At 31.9% G+C, this 15,838-nt stretch overlaps 1 protein-coding gene across 3 annotated transcripts in view; it reads right to left on the reverse strand.

Moving 5' to 3' along the window:
• The window catches only part of LOC145680697 (stimulator of interferon genes protein homolog), a 95,038-nt gene that overhangs the window by 2,203 nt on the left and 76,997 nt on the right, over positions 1–15,838 (reverse strand). For all 3 annotated transcript variants that reach the window (XM_081751611.1, XM_081751612.1, XM_081751610.1), the window contains exons 3-6: positions 14,937–15,072; positions 11,801–11,952; positions 7,548–7,728; positions 6,074–6,187 (exon numbers count right to left, since the gene is read on the reverse strand). In XM_081751611.1, the coding sequence (XP_081607737.1) occupies positions 6,074–6,187; positions 7,548–7,728; positions 11,801–11,952; positions 14,937–15,072 (583 nt within the window). The remainder of the gene's footprint in view (positions 1–6,073; positions 6,188–7,547; positions 7,729–11,800; positions 11,953–14,936; positions 15,073–15,838) is intronic.

Raw genomic sequence — 15,838 nt, forward strand, 5'->3', positions numbered from 1 at the left:
GCTATTTTCATCAATTTCTTCTTGATAGGACCGTGCAAATCTTTTGCTTGAATCGTTCTTGCTCGTAGATATATCTAAGTATCTCTAACCTATTATTAAGGCAGGTGTAGTGTTTTCTTAGTTTCGTGACTTGTACTACGAAATTGTGGATTATACCTAGCAGTATTTCAACTCGAAACTTAGTACCAGGGTCCATATTTGACTCAATTCCTATTTTTTAATAAGTAAACTCTGCTTTCTATTATTGCCAGTTATTTGATGTCTACCAATTTTTATCGCTGAGCTTTCGTATTCTTCAAAGATTTGTCCCTTTTTTCTACAAACGGTTGTAAGATTTGCAGCAGAGTAAGTCCAATAGTCCAATTCTTGAATTTGGAGCATTCATTTGTTTTGTCCATTCTTTGTAGGATATTCTAAAGCAAAGCAAGTAGAGCCAACTCTAAGTTATGAAGTTTCTTATACATCCCTTCAACTGGTAGTCGAATTTCAGGGTTTTGAGTATCATTTTCCATTAATCTTAAGAGCATGTTCAACCTCCTTGTAACTCAATATCCTAAAAGCTCGAATTGCATCTGCTCTTGCAGTCCAGTTTGTGTCGTTAAATTATTTCAGCACTATTTTACTTTCACTTTGATCTCTCTCTTTTTCTTTTATTATTTATTTATTTATTTTTACTTATTTTTTGATATTTTACTTAATACACATTCTTTTATTATAACCCATCTATCATATATAGATACTGAGAAGTTGTAGAGACCTTGAAGAAAAAGAAAAATTGTTGCTTCAACACAGGATTTTTCTGGGCGAACGACATTCGATTCGATTCATAAGATGAGATGTATGTGGCGCGTTCAGCTAGTTCAGTTAATGTCTGCTTTTTATCATTATTTACAGATCAAAATTTATAGCAGACAAAGTCGAGGCATTATAGTAGTTTTGCTCTACGACAATGTAGTTCTAAGTTTTTCTACTACACTCAAAGTTATCTTTTCTTGGCTTTCGACTTTATGACACTCCTAGTCACAGTTTTGTAAGGTGCTCTTTAGCATCAATGACTGAAACATACCGAAGTATGATCGCTAGATGGTCTGTGTTCTACACATTAAGAATCCTCATCAATTGTACGATTTCTCTTCATCAATGTAAAGTAATAGTTTTGAGGTTTTCTTCATCAAAAGTAATGTTGCTATTCTGAGGGAGAAAGAGTATGACTTTTATTAACATGGGAGGGAGGGGCGCGGTGGGCAAGAAACCGTTTGAGAAAACTTCATCCTCTCTTTGTCTGTAAGATCCGCTAACTCCGATTCCTATACATTATTTTTACAACTCTCAGAGATTTACGCCTAGCCTTGTTGTAAAAATAAGAACTCTTTAAATAGTTTCCTTTCGTTGTTTGAATTCTGATGAAACATGATTTGGTTGTCATTTCCCAGTATTTTATTTTGGGTCTGCTTTTCGACTTTTAAACACTAAAACGGGTTTGGCAAGGCCACTTGAACCAACCTAGTAGCATCTCTCTGCTCCATGCGCCTCTGGACGTGTGCTGAGTCTGACCATTTATAAACACTGGCACCAGTAAATATACGGTTGCATATGATTGGTGGTGTCGCCAGGCATTTTAACAAAACAGATAGTTCCCAAAAACAGATATAAAATCTACACAGCCCTATAATCGATGGGTAGATGGACCTTATTAAAATTTCTGAACTGAAAAGTTACATGATAAATTTGTACCTCAATACCTCTAAACGTTTTATGTACAGAACTAATGCAGCTAGTATGGTAAGCAGATATTTATGGATTTACCAGTTTGATCATCAGAACTCAAAATTGCACATTAATAATAATAATAATAATAATAATAATAATAATAATAATAATAATAATAATAATAATAATAATAATAATAATAGTGGTGATAGTGGCTGAGGCTGAACAGGATTTTTTTTTCTATAGTAGCCTATTGTAAATCCTGATAAAACTAATATTGCTCTAAATTAAGGAATTTCAGTGAAATCCGGATGCTACTTTAGTCAAATAAGCTTGCTTTCAGTTCCCCGTTACTCCTTCCTCCCTAGGTTTTTGTACTGTATTACCAGAGTTTAAGAACACGAAAACCAAACTGCCAGGTAGCATGGGAAGGAGGTTACTGTTCCTACTTCATTAACAGATTTGGGAGCTGCCAGATCATCTAGTCGTAGAACTTACGCCATGCTATTGAAAAGTAAGAGAGTGGATGAATAGACTTAAAACACATGTAGTACACTACGTGAAGATACTGTAGTTTGTAACATTCCTATGGCTACCGGAAAATGTAGATCACCTGAAGACGGCACTGAGAGGTGAAAGAATTGATGTAAACGGAACTACGCTATAAAATAGTGACTCTTTACAAATATGACAGATTTTCTTTGATTTTTAGTATTATTATGTGACAATAGGTAAGCTTTAGGTAAGTAAACTCTTTTTAGTGGATTTTCTGCTAACCGTATTCTTGGGCTCCTAAAAACACAGTTAACGTATGCGCTTTCGGTGCAACAGAAATGGATTCGTTTTGCGGGAGCTTTTAAGTGGTTCGTATTCCACGTTAAGGTGTAAGTCCACGTCTCATATAGCCTTGGTGCTAAAGAAAACGCTAAAATTCAAATCTATTAATAGACCAACCAAACGGACAGTGTTTATGTTTCTCTTATCTTCAATACGTCTTTCGTTTGTCTATGCGTAAGAACGAAGCTTTAATGCTGTAGTAGAGTTTGGAATCCTCGAGTCAAAATACATGATTAGGTACTAGGAAAATTTCAAATGTTTCCTTTTCTGTATAATTCTAGACTCTACAACGTGCATTGTACTCTTTTTGTTTTAAAAATCAGTAAAGAGTGCAAGGATTATTTGGGTAAGTTGTTCCTTAAGCAGATCCTTGACGGGAGCATAAATTGTACTGCACTATTGAAGTAAGTCGTCTTCAATGTACCTCTGAGAACTCTAATAAGGAATTAAGCTTCCTTTTAATTAAAAACAGACTGCCTGTGTCAAGCAAGAATTCTTCCATCAATAAATAAAATTAGTAAATTAATTAATGAAGTGTATGAAGGATGAAACTGGCTGATGTAACCTCTGGCTTTGAAGGATTATTCCGTGTACTTACACTTTCATCACTATATTCTCTTTATGAAATGTGTTTGTTTATTCTCTTATTATTATTATTATTATTATTATCATTATTTGTTTCTGCTCCGATTTGATATAGTCTTTGCATTTTTTTGTACGAGGTATATAAAACTATATGCTATTGTAGGAGTCATTGATATTATTTCTACAATCAATTAAATAGGTTCTTAGTTGCGGTCAACACTAGGGATTTTACCTTTACAATTGAGATATTTTCCACAAACTGATAATTACTAATTTATGTCTATTATTAAATTCCGTTACAATTTGATATGAATTTATAAAATAAACGTGATTAATTAATATGTTTTTGCAATATCAAAATGTTCTACAGAATAATTTGAATATAAATACATGATAATGCTTTTTATTAGTATAGTAAGAAAACATCTGATGAGAATCATTGTGTATTATACTATATACATATAAGAATGCGAAATACACAAAATAATTAGAAATTTCTGCAACTTATCACCTTGCATGTGTTAATTATACAATGCAGAGCTCACTAATAGCTAAATGGTTAGCGTTACATCCGAGTTCGATCTCCAATGGGCGAACATGTGGTTAGAAATGAATTTGGCTTCGAGACGAATGGTTATTGTCGATACCCTTATTGCGTATACAGAGAATAGAGATAATTCATTTTACTACTTACTCGCAGATATAAAACAAAAAAGATTTAACCCTTATCCGGGCAAGCTATTTTTGTAACGTAGACGGCAACTGGAGCCTTACCAACTCTATTAGCCTTACCAACTCGATATGTTTATGACTTCAACTTCGACTAAAGATAGAATAATTCAGAATTTTATGGCATCGAAATATTTATGGTTATTGAGAAATTCGAAAAAAAATATGAAGCTACTGGGCCTGGGAGGCCCCGCTTGTCCGGATAAGGGTTAATTCTATAATGCTATTAGTATTTAACAAAAAAAGTCCAAAGATCATACTTATACTAATCGACAGATATTATCAAGCTTAATATATATCTACAAGCTCAAACGTATTTGAGTTTTTTTTTTTTTTTTTTTTTTTTTGGGCGCGGTGGCTCAGTGGTAGAGCGTTCACCTCTGGTGCTTGGGGTCCCGGGTTCGATCCCAGCCCCCGCCAAGTGAACCTTGTGGTGGACAAACACCGTGCTCGTGGGTTTTCTCGGGGTTCTCCCGTTTCCTTCCACTTTCTTCATTCCACCATTTCACTCATCTCTCATAATCACCGTCTCCTTTAGCCTAACCGGCATAACCGTGGGACGTAAAACTCAAAGATTTCATTTTTTTTTTTTTTTTTTTGTAAACCTAAGAATTGATGCAGACCAAGAACCACGTCACCAATTACGATAAAACTCATACTGAAGTATAGCTTCATCAACATCTTCATTATGACGCTACCATGACGACAATACAAAGTATGGTTAATGAGATATAGCCCAAGATTATGATTAACTCTTAAGCTTTAATCTCTGTTCAACTAAAATATTGTCCAAAGATGACACATATACACAGTGCGATCAAAACGTTACTCCACAGTGGATGATGGTACTTGTTATTGCTAGAAAAGAATTTAAACACTAACCTTGGGTGTATATATACACACACACAATATATATATATATAGAGATGTATCCTGCACTATAAAAATAGTTTGTGTTACATTGTAACCAGTTGTGTCCAAAGGTCAATCCGAGTTTTGCTGAATATCGGGTAATACAGATGTGTGTTAACAATATTAATAACGGAGCAGCAAGTTTTTTTTTTTTTTTTTTTTTTTTTTTTTTTTTTTTTTTTTTTTTTTTTTTGAAAGCACTGTTTCGTGCGGGCGGGCAGTATAGAAAACCTGTGAAACACTATTAGTTGAAAAGTGGTTCAATAGTATTTACTGAACAGTAACAGGATGGACCTAAAACTATTAAAGACGCAATCACATACAATTTATCGGTCAACAATCTTTACTTCGTCAATTGCCATAATCCACTGCGGAGGGACTTCTGGAACGCACTGTGTAAATATATATAATCAGTCAATAGATCAAATCAAGGTGTACAAAATGACATGCTTGAGGACAAACTTTCATGCTTAGATTTCGAGAAACATAAATTTTTATGGCGCTACAAAGAATGTCCTTTGTTGCCAATTTAATGCAGCCGATAGTTTTTATTCTGAAGGAATAGATTATTTATTTACTTATTTGTCATTTACAAGAAAAATATGAACTGTTTATAACAGATTGTGTCTATTTCTCCTAACAGTTATGCACATGCTAGTTGTAACTTTTCTTCGATTTCAGCAAAGCTTTACAATAATTTTCCTCCAATTTTACTGAAGCTTTACAATAATTTTCCTCCGATTTTAGCGAAGTTTTACAATAACATTCCTCTCATTTTAGCAAAGCTTTTCAATAATTTTCCTCCGATTTTAGCGAAGCTTTTCAATTTATTTTCCTCTGAATTTAGCCAAGCTATACCATAATTTTCCTCTGATTTTAACGAAACTTTACAATAATTTTCCACTGATTTTAACGAAACTTTACAGTAATTTTTCTCTGATTTTAACGAAACTTTACAATGATTTTCCTCTGATTTTAACGAAACTTTACAATAATTTTCCACTGATTTTAAAGAAACTTTATAGTAATTTTCCTCCAATTTTAGAGAAGCTTTACAATAATTGTCCTCCGATTTTAGCGAAACTTGACTGTATTTAAAACATACCACCAAACAGTTTAAACGAATTTAAGAACTGAAATTAAGGCCATACGGAGTGGGAGACATTTGGAAAATATTTTATGACTAAGTCTTTAGTTGAAGTTTAATATTTAACTAATTTTTATCACCAATTCTTTTTATTTAGTACATATTGATGAAAATTGATATTTTTCTAATATTTCATACGAGAAAACAGTTTACCTTTGTAAGGAATAAGCTCACACAAATCTCTGCATTCTGGGTCATCTTCAATAAGGCTCTTCAAAGTTGTAAACAGCGAATCTGCCAATTTATCTTTATGGGCTTTAGGAAACACTAGAAAATAAAATGAATAAATTGTTCTTAAATTATTCATGCGTGAAGACCACCTTTTCAATACTTCTTTTCCTTTTAACTGACAATTTATCAGCAAATCTAGCAAAATTATATATTTTTTCTCAATACTAAATTAAAATAATAATTTTTATATTTGGAATTTTTAGTCCAATAAGAATTTATTTCTATAATGTTTTTATTGCTTTGCTCTTTATTAAGTAATAATACTTAATTAAAAAGTAAGCCTGACAACATCCCATGCCGTAAACGTTGCCAACATCTAGTGGCCCACTTACCGTTAAATGTCCATCGTCGATAGTGACGCGTTGAAGGACTTCCGCTAGTGTGCCGGTAATTTCAACTTTCGCCTATTCAAGATTCACCTAATAACCTCAGGCAATGGAATTTACAGATATTAACTCAAGAGAAAGTGTAGGCGAATCTTGAATTCAAGATTCGCCTTTCAACATTTGCCTAATTCGAAATTATGTTGGTAGTACTGACAAAAAATAATACAAAAATTTGCAGTTTCTAAATTAAAAAAGAAAATATTTAAAAAGTACATATTAAAACAGTATAAGCACAACTACAATATATGACAAGATATTATATCTTTGACATCTAGATATGAAAATGTTACATGAAGTTAGAAAATGCATTACAAGAAACATAAAATGAAGTAACATAAATTCTACGAGAGTTTGCATAAATCATAAAATAAAATTAAACAAAGCACAAGAATCAGTAGAAGCATAATTACTATATGAATTGACAGTATATGATTGACATCGAGCATCGACATTAGAATGTAAATTTTTAATTAAGTGCAAACTTTTAAGTCCATTATGTAGGGATCTAAATCCGAAAAAAATAGCAACTTAATGAAACTTGCACAACAACTTCTTTCCATCAAGTATAGGCATATTCTAAAAGTGCCCAGATATCCATCTCAAGTTTCATCCAATATAGCTGCAATATCTAATTTGGTCGCACCGTCTATAGAAGAATCATGTTTTCCTTGATTTCTTAAATTAGGTTCAATTTTACGGTGTTGGAATTTATATCAAAATATTTTGTAAATAAAATATCCTTTCGTTTGATATATACAGTGGAGTACCGCTAATCTGAACTAATTGGGACCGAACACTGTTCGGATTACGTGATTGTTCGGATTAGCCGGAATAACAGTAAAATCGCGGTTTGAAGCGGGTGAACGGATCTATTGTGTTGTAATACATAGGATATAGTATTTCAAAACACATTTTCTTACCACAGTATATATATTGACTACTGGAAAAATGTGGATGCTCTCACTTTTATGGCAACTGACATACCCTAAACAAGAGATAAAATTACTTACTTGATACTCCTGTGGCCGTTTCAAAGATGTTGTATAGAGTGAGAATAGGACTTGCTCCTTCAACAGCAGCATATATAGGATCTGTTCCCAATGAACTTCCAGTTTTGGGCTGTAACTTGTAGACTCTGGTTTGATATCTTCGTTCTACACCTGCCCTATAACGTCTCTGCATTACTAAAACCTATAATAATAATAATAATAATAATAATAATAATAATAATAATAATAATAATAATAATAATAATAATAATAATAATAATAATAATAATAATAATAATAATAATATAATAATAATAATAATAATAATAAAGTATTAATCTTTAGTTAGCAATTATTTGTATTATTCTTGCCCTAAATAATGAAACCGTTAGATGGAAGAAAAAAGAAAAGTACAAGTCCAATATCGCACTATATGAAAATTTCAATAAGACAATTATGTTGTGGCATACTACACATGAAGTTCCTTTTTTAAAATTTGCTAATAAGTTGGAAACTGTTATGTCAATCCATATGAAAACATTTTTCTATGCATTCAAGAATCATTTCTGACGTTAAATTGAATAGTTTATGACTTGTACTGTTCTACTAATTCAATTGTTCTGTACTATTTCCGTAACTTTAACCAACAATATAGGGTTGAATTTAATCAGATGAATTTATTGATGGTTCTATGTGTGATCATAGTCGTACAAAATATTCTGAGATACAGTATGCTTGGAATTAATTTTACATAATACTAATAAAATTTAAATTATTTTAGTAATTTACTTTATATATATTAAAGTGATTAATTGTACACAGTGAAATAGATTTACACAAAGTTTTAGAAAGATTTATGGTAATCTTGAAAAGAATGAAAGCAGAAGTGGAAAGGAATAAATATGGATATAGCCTATAAACATCACTGTTCCCGTTCAGTGTCCCAGACAATGTCAGTTTCAGATAACTTCCGTAATCACAGAGCTGGGAAAATTAATATAATAAAATTACACGTAAGGTGGCTGGGTATTTTAACCTGTAATTCAAAAAGTATATGGAAAATAGTAAATTTTGAAGCTGGAAAGATTGGATAGGTCGAGAATAGTCGTTTAACCTTGGCTTTCGTCAATACATAGTGGCTGCGGAGAATGAACAGTGTTTCTTTAAGGTTCCTTCGGGCAACCTCGTTTGTTGGATGACATTTGGTCACGCATTAGTTTTGATTCGTTCAATTTTTAACTAATTCTCATTTTCGAGTGTTGTATCTAATACTCTTTACTATTTTTATTTTCACTGTCAAATTTTTCTTTTAAACATCGGTTGGTTTAGGCTGTTTGGACTTAAACAATGAAGTAAATATGCTTCAATGATAGATTTGTCTTTTGTTATCCTATCTGAATACTCACAATCTAGAAATTTTCCATCATTTATTTACACGCACACACTCACACACTACGCATTTGCTGTAACTTGTTTTCACATAGCCATCTAACCTAGACAAGAACGTTTTATGAAAGTATTTGTGAACATGAATGTACAGTATATTATTTTCGTTAAATATTGAATGTGTTAATGAAAAATTTTTAACTGGTCTTTGAATGTTATCATGTAACTAATGCCATAATAATTGAGATCTTAGTAATAAACAGACCGTATTACATTATTAAATGAAGTGATTATATCGCATGATGTAGGTTTACAAAATATAAGAAAATCTGCATTATATGATGAATACACAAAATATTACAACAGGAATTAGTAATTAATATTTTGCAGAAGCGTAGTTTATTGTGTCAATCAATAAAAGCCTTTAAATTTTGTTAAAAAATAACTGAACCTGTCGGAAAGAATATTATGCATAACTTATGAAGTATCCCAAACATTTAAACTGCATAAACATTATAATTATTAAATGTAAATAAACATGCATATACTGAGAAGAATTTTTTTGCAATTTGATTTTATCTCATAATCTGTGCGTACAGTTTCAATGAAGATTACTGTTAATACTTAATTACATGTACGGCGGGAGCTCATGTGGTTCGGATTCCACGTTAATCAGTAGGTCCACGTCTCATATAGCCTCGCTGCTGAACGAGACGTTAAACTCAAAATCAACTCAATCAACTTGATTACATGTATACAGATTAATTTCTACAAAAGACAAGTAAACTTCCATATTTTCAGAACAATATTATTTCTAAAAATTGCATGTAGAAACATTTTACTTCACATATAACATAATATATAACCCATATTAAGTTATTGGAGAAAACTAGAATTTTTATTCTCAAAAAATAATAGTTATATGCTGAACATATCATGTTTACTTTCTGTTCAGTTTGTTTTTATTTTTGTATTTGCTTTTCTAATGCCGAACACATTTTCTTATTGTTAAATTGTTTGCTTTTGACGTCTAAATCTTCCTCTTACTGTTATTTTTTGAATTTATTATAGTTATCAACATAAGACAAGAATGCAAATAAAACAACAACAACAACAACAACAACTACTACTACTACTACTACTACTACTACTACTACTAATAATAATAATAATAATAATAATAATAGTAATGTTGGCTGACGAAAATTAGAATTTTTTGCCTGACATCATATCATACATGTTGATGAAACTAATATTGCTATGTTTTTTGTTATTGTTGAATTCAGGTTTTTATTCTTGAATAATTTTCTTACTCTTGAATTCTTTCTTTTTATTAAATACTATTTCTTATTTTCGAATAGTTTTTCTTCTTGTTGAATATTTTTCACTTTATTGAATGCTTGAATTAATGAATTAAATTAAAGTTTGACTTAATGACAATTTTAGGTTATGTTTATTAACCGTTCTGTTACTATCGAATTTTATTTTGCTCTTTATAACTTGTTTGCACATAAATTTACTTTCTTGTTTTATTCACAATTTTATTTATGATTTTGTATTTTTTTATTTAGTTAACATTTTTGCTTTGATATTTTCTGTATAGTTTAATTTTTATTTTGTTTACTTTTCGTTCATTTACTTTGTTTATGATTTACTTTTTGCCTACTTGTTGTTTGAATTTTTGTACCATTCCAGAAATCATCACTGACATGTGCATGATCCACTTTTTATCTTTTTACACCAAGTGTAAGGATATTTTTGAGTATGGGCGGGGGGGATTTAAGATTCTTTTTTTTTCGCTGAAGAAATCTGTGTATAGTTTCAATATGTCTAACCTTAAGGGCTCTAGTTGTGTAAAACTGCCTTTTTTTTTTTTTTTTTTAGGTCACAGTTTGCCATTTTTAGGACACAAATGCATGCATATTTTCCAAGTTTTAGGTCATATAAATCCGAGTGCTACTCAAAACAATATTGTACACTGTCTTCTTCCTAATGTCATAATGAAAGGATTGATATTATTTTACTATCAGTTTCTCCTTAATAAGTAGCTTGATTTCCGTGTAACATCAATTGTCATGTTAACAAAAAAATTGTTTGTCAATTTTCTCGGACAGTACGTATGAGGATTTACACTTAAGTGCATTTTATTTAGCTCTATCGATTGTTAAATATCTCATCTTTGAACATAGTTCTTTTTTATTATTATACACTTATAGTATTGAAGAATCTTTTCATTCGTACTTTAATTTTAAATCAACAATTCAGTTATAGAATATGGTATAAATCTGTACAATGCAAAAGAGAAGTATACCCTACATTCATAGCACGTGTGAAAGAAAGTTTACTAAGTTAATGAAAAGCTTTTGATCACTTATAGGACAAACATTTTGCATTTCAACATTTAGGAACGAAAATTTCACAGATACGCATAAAGTCATTTGGCGAATAAGGGAAATTTATTACCAACAAACCAAAGATACCACTTTTACATGTAGAATTTGGGAATGCATTCAAGAATATACAGTACATAGTTTCATAATATTTATTGGAGGAGTGCAACAGAGGATAAGTTGAGTTTTTTCTCAAATCGATAACAGCACATAATCTTCGATGTCACTGAACTTGTCAATTATATTGTAAAATGTAATATTTTTTATAAACATTGATTAACAATACTGTCAAAGAAAAATCTTAGCATCTGTCAGTTAGTGTTTTTTCGTAGAATTGTTCAAATGCTAGTTTCACTGGGTTATCCCTATTGTTATAGTGACAAAAAAAACTACGTTGGATTCAGGAAGTATATTATATATGGTTAAATACATTATGGATGGATTATATATGGTTAGATGGAAGTATATTATATATGGTTAAATTTGTTGAAAACTTACATCATCAACTTCCATTCTCTCTTCTTTGAATTCCGGTGGGATATACATGGAAGATGGAAACAGTATGAAGAGCTTTTCGACAGGTACTTGAACATCTACACCATATTTTTCAAGTTTTCTTTCTTTAAAAAGCTTCAGGCCCTTCTTCAAACCTAAAACAAAATTCAATTTTGACATTAGGTTTTCAAATTGTTGCTTCTATAAAAGACATACTATCAAGATATACTAATAAAAAGAAGTCGAATCGGCAAGGTAGACACAAGTCTACACAAATAACTATCGTGTCTACAAACTTTCTGTGTAACTTTGAGTTCATAAAGTAAGTAATCAATCCAACTAGAATGGCTGATTTATAATTGAAGGGTTTAAGGGAAAACACGTTAAGTTATAAAAAGAGTTTCAGATTCAGAGTCTGGCAACAAACGTCTACATTATTCACAGCTTCGATGGCTCGCACACATATTTAGAGTCTTACAGACACAAAAATCCCATCCGTAATATATACCAGCATGTGATTTATGATATTTCTTTTACAATTTACTTAACACACAGACAAAAAATAATGTTCGTGGAGAAAGTGAAATACATACAGTAGAGTCGCATAGAGCTTAATCAAACAGGAACATAAAAATTACTAAAAAGAAATTAAGAATCAATCCTCCGGATGTACACGAAACTCCTACTGAGTTTAGCTGGAGGGGAAAATTGTGGAACGAGATACAGAAACTCATTTTTGTCTTAATTCACAAGAAAAGTGACAAAATTAATTGTAATAATTATCAAGACATCTCTGTTTTGTCAACATCCTATAAAATCCTTTTAAACATTTTGTTAGCAAGATGACTCCATACGCAGATGAAATTATTGGAGACTATCAGTGCGGATTTAGGAGAAATCGATCAACTATCGATCAGATATTAACCATTCGTCAAATACTTGAAAAGAAATGGGAATATAATACCCCGGTACATCAATTATTTATTGACTTCAGAAAGGCCCATGACTGTTAAGAGAGAAACATTGTACATTCTTACTGAACTAGCTGATCATGCGCTGCCTACTCAGCGTATCGCTCTGTTATGAGCATGAATCTCCTTCCCACTGTGCATGCAAACGACAAGACAGGAGACTCATTATACAAACATACATAGTATTTAATGTGTAGATGTTTGAGTGAGCTTGTAGCTAATTTGTAGAAGTGACACGATATCAAGTGGATTTTTTAAAAATAAATCCATATCCATCCCAGTACGCCTCATTGCGGCTCTTGAAACCTTTTAAGTTATTTATTTATTTATTTATTTATTTATTTATTTATTTGCCAAAGTTCCAGATACAGCAAGGCAGCCATTTTACACTGAAACTATATAACATAGAATATAAAATTAACAATAACAAGTATAAACAAAAAGCTATATAAAGGTCCATAAGTGTAGCAATAACAAATTGAAATAAAACTAAGGTTCCATAAGTGTAGCAATAATTTCCTGTCGGAAAACATTCTCAGGTTTAAAAATATCCACGTCAGAAGCAATGGAGTTAAATTCAGAAGCCAGTCTATAGAACAAAGAACGCTGAATAATTGATAATCGAGGCGTGTTGCAATGAATTAGTTCACTATTTCTAGTTCTTCTTGCAGGTACCCGAATATTAAATTTAGAGATTAGTTCTTCAGTTCTAAGTTTCCCATTTAGAATTCTATGAAGAAACATCATATCAAATAGCATGCGACGAGATGAAGGTGTACGGATGCCAAGAACAGTCAACAATTCAGGTTTACTTAAACAGCGTACAGAAGGTATTCTTTTCCTGACAATGGCAAGAAAGAAATTTAGAACTGAGTCAATGCGAGAGAGAGTTGATACGCTAGCCATACTCCAAATGGTGGAACAGTACTCTATTTTGGTTGAAATGAACGTTTTATAGAATATACTTAAGGCTGTAATATCCCTAATCTCTGTAAACCTGTACAGGAGACCTAATAATCGCATAGCACTCTTGGTCATGGCAGCAATGTGATCAGCAAACAGAAGTCTTTCGTCGAACACAACCCCGAGATCCTTCTGAGATGAGACCTTAGCAATAGGATCATCTCCAATGAAGTAGGTAGAAGGGATTTTGTTTTTCTTTAATGAAAATGTAATGGTAGAAGATTTTAAGGGATTTACTTTTAGATTCCACATGCTACACCAGTCCAGAAGATCTGAGAGGTTTTTTTGCAGTTCAATCACATCTTGAGCTGTCCTAATTTCCCGAAATAATTTGCAGTCGTCAGCAAAGAGAAGAATTTTGGTATCAGATAACTTAAGATAAGACGGGAGATCATCTATGAAGAGAAAGAAAAGAGTTGCCAGCATGCAGTGGGTTTTGCCATCTTGATTAAAACAAAGCGTCTGCAATGTCCATTAACCCGCTGTACGTAGGTTTTTTACTGGTTGCCTAACAAGGATATTAACCTTATCTTCGCCCTAGTTACAATCTTATCTTATGGACTCAAAATGGCTCCTAAAATGTTGAATAGAAGAATAATGGCATGGTCTTTGAAAATTTGAATGAAAACTGGCAGATCTATACAGAACTTGAAACAGATCAGTGAAAACAGCATGTTTTTAGAGCTTGTGGTTTCCGAGACTGGAAAAGGAAGTGTGTTACTGTTACTGTGGGGTTACTGGAAAAGGAAGTGTGGTATATCATGATGTGAAATATAGACATTCACAAAAGCTTGAAGTATTTCTGATTGTTATAAACATCATTCTTTAATTCCATATAGCCTAGGTAATATACACTTGAGAATTTCTTTTTTTAGTGATAGTAAATGTAATTGTTCATCAATGAACTCCAGGTAATACGCATGGACTGGACCTGGTAGAAACATAACAAAGGACTGGTTAAGATCTGTCAATTAGTAGCCATTGTTTCCTTTGAATATTCCACTAGAAGAATGAAGAATTCAAAGCCTTTTTGCATTCTTATTGACAAAGCTGTGGTGCTTAAAATATTTATCGAAGGTAGTGATGCACAATTAAATGATAATCTCAAGAAAGAACAAAATATCATATGTAACGAAATATACTTTTTGAATTCGTTGATATTTATATCATATATATGAAAAAAGAGATGGTACAGTATAATTTACCTGTAGAATAAACAACCTCGTCTGCAGGAAGAACAAAGCGAAGATATCCAAAGAAAAAGTTGCAGGCAAGAAGATTTCCACCATATTGAACACAATTCTTTTCGAGACTCTTCGCATTGACATCGGAAGTTCCGACCTGTGACAATAAAAGGAAAATAATTTCAGGAACATAATAAAATCACTGTCTGACAGAACTGTTTATTTACAGTACCGTAGTTTATTTTGCCTATGGAGTGTAATGTCTGAGAAAAGATATTATATACAGCAGTGGTGCCCACCCCCCCTCATATCCATGACGCACCCCCCTCAATTGTCTATCCGTAGGTATTCTTCCATTAAAAAAAAAATCTTTTCGATTAATTTTTACACTCCATCAAACATATTTATATAGATTTTTACCCCCCCAAATATTTCAATGACGCAGTTTGCGTCATAGCCCCCCTTTGTGGGCACCCCTGTATACAGGGCCTAGCTGTATTACTCATGCAGGTTGGCTTTTAAATTATCCACTTTTTTTTTTTTTTTTTTTCAAAATTTTTGTACCAATACATACGAAGGGGTTGCTTGATTGGTCAACTTCAATTTGTGGCGTTAGTTAACAATGTCTTACATTTTTTTTTAAATACTTGTACTATCCTTTGGCATAGCTCCAGGCAAGGTTCAAAAGGATTTCCTTAGCTTTTCCCCCCAATGTATATAATGCTGACAAGTTCAAGTATGGAAAGAGATTTGATTTCAAAATGGTGTAGCTAATAACAATACATAACGGGAAACATCAAATTAGTACTGGTTTGCAACTATCATACCACATACAGTCATCTCTGCCAAGTATTGGAATTTGCAAAATACCTCTTAAAACGTACTTATTGTAGATGAAATATTTTTCTCTCATGAATGTATTG

Source organism: Thermobia domestica, chromosome 3 (assembly GCF_964235325.1).
Source record: "Thermobia domestica chromosome 3, izTheDome1.hap1.1, whole genome shotgun sequence".
Taxonomy (NCBI): Eukaryota; Metazoa; Arthropoda; class Insecta; order Zygentoma; family Lepismatidae; genus Thermobia; species Thermobia domestica.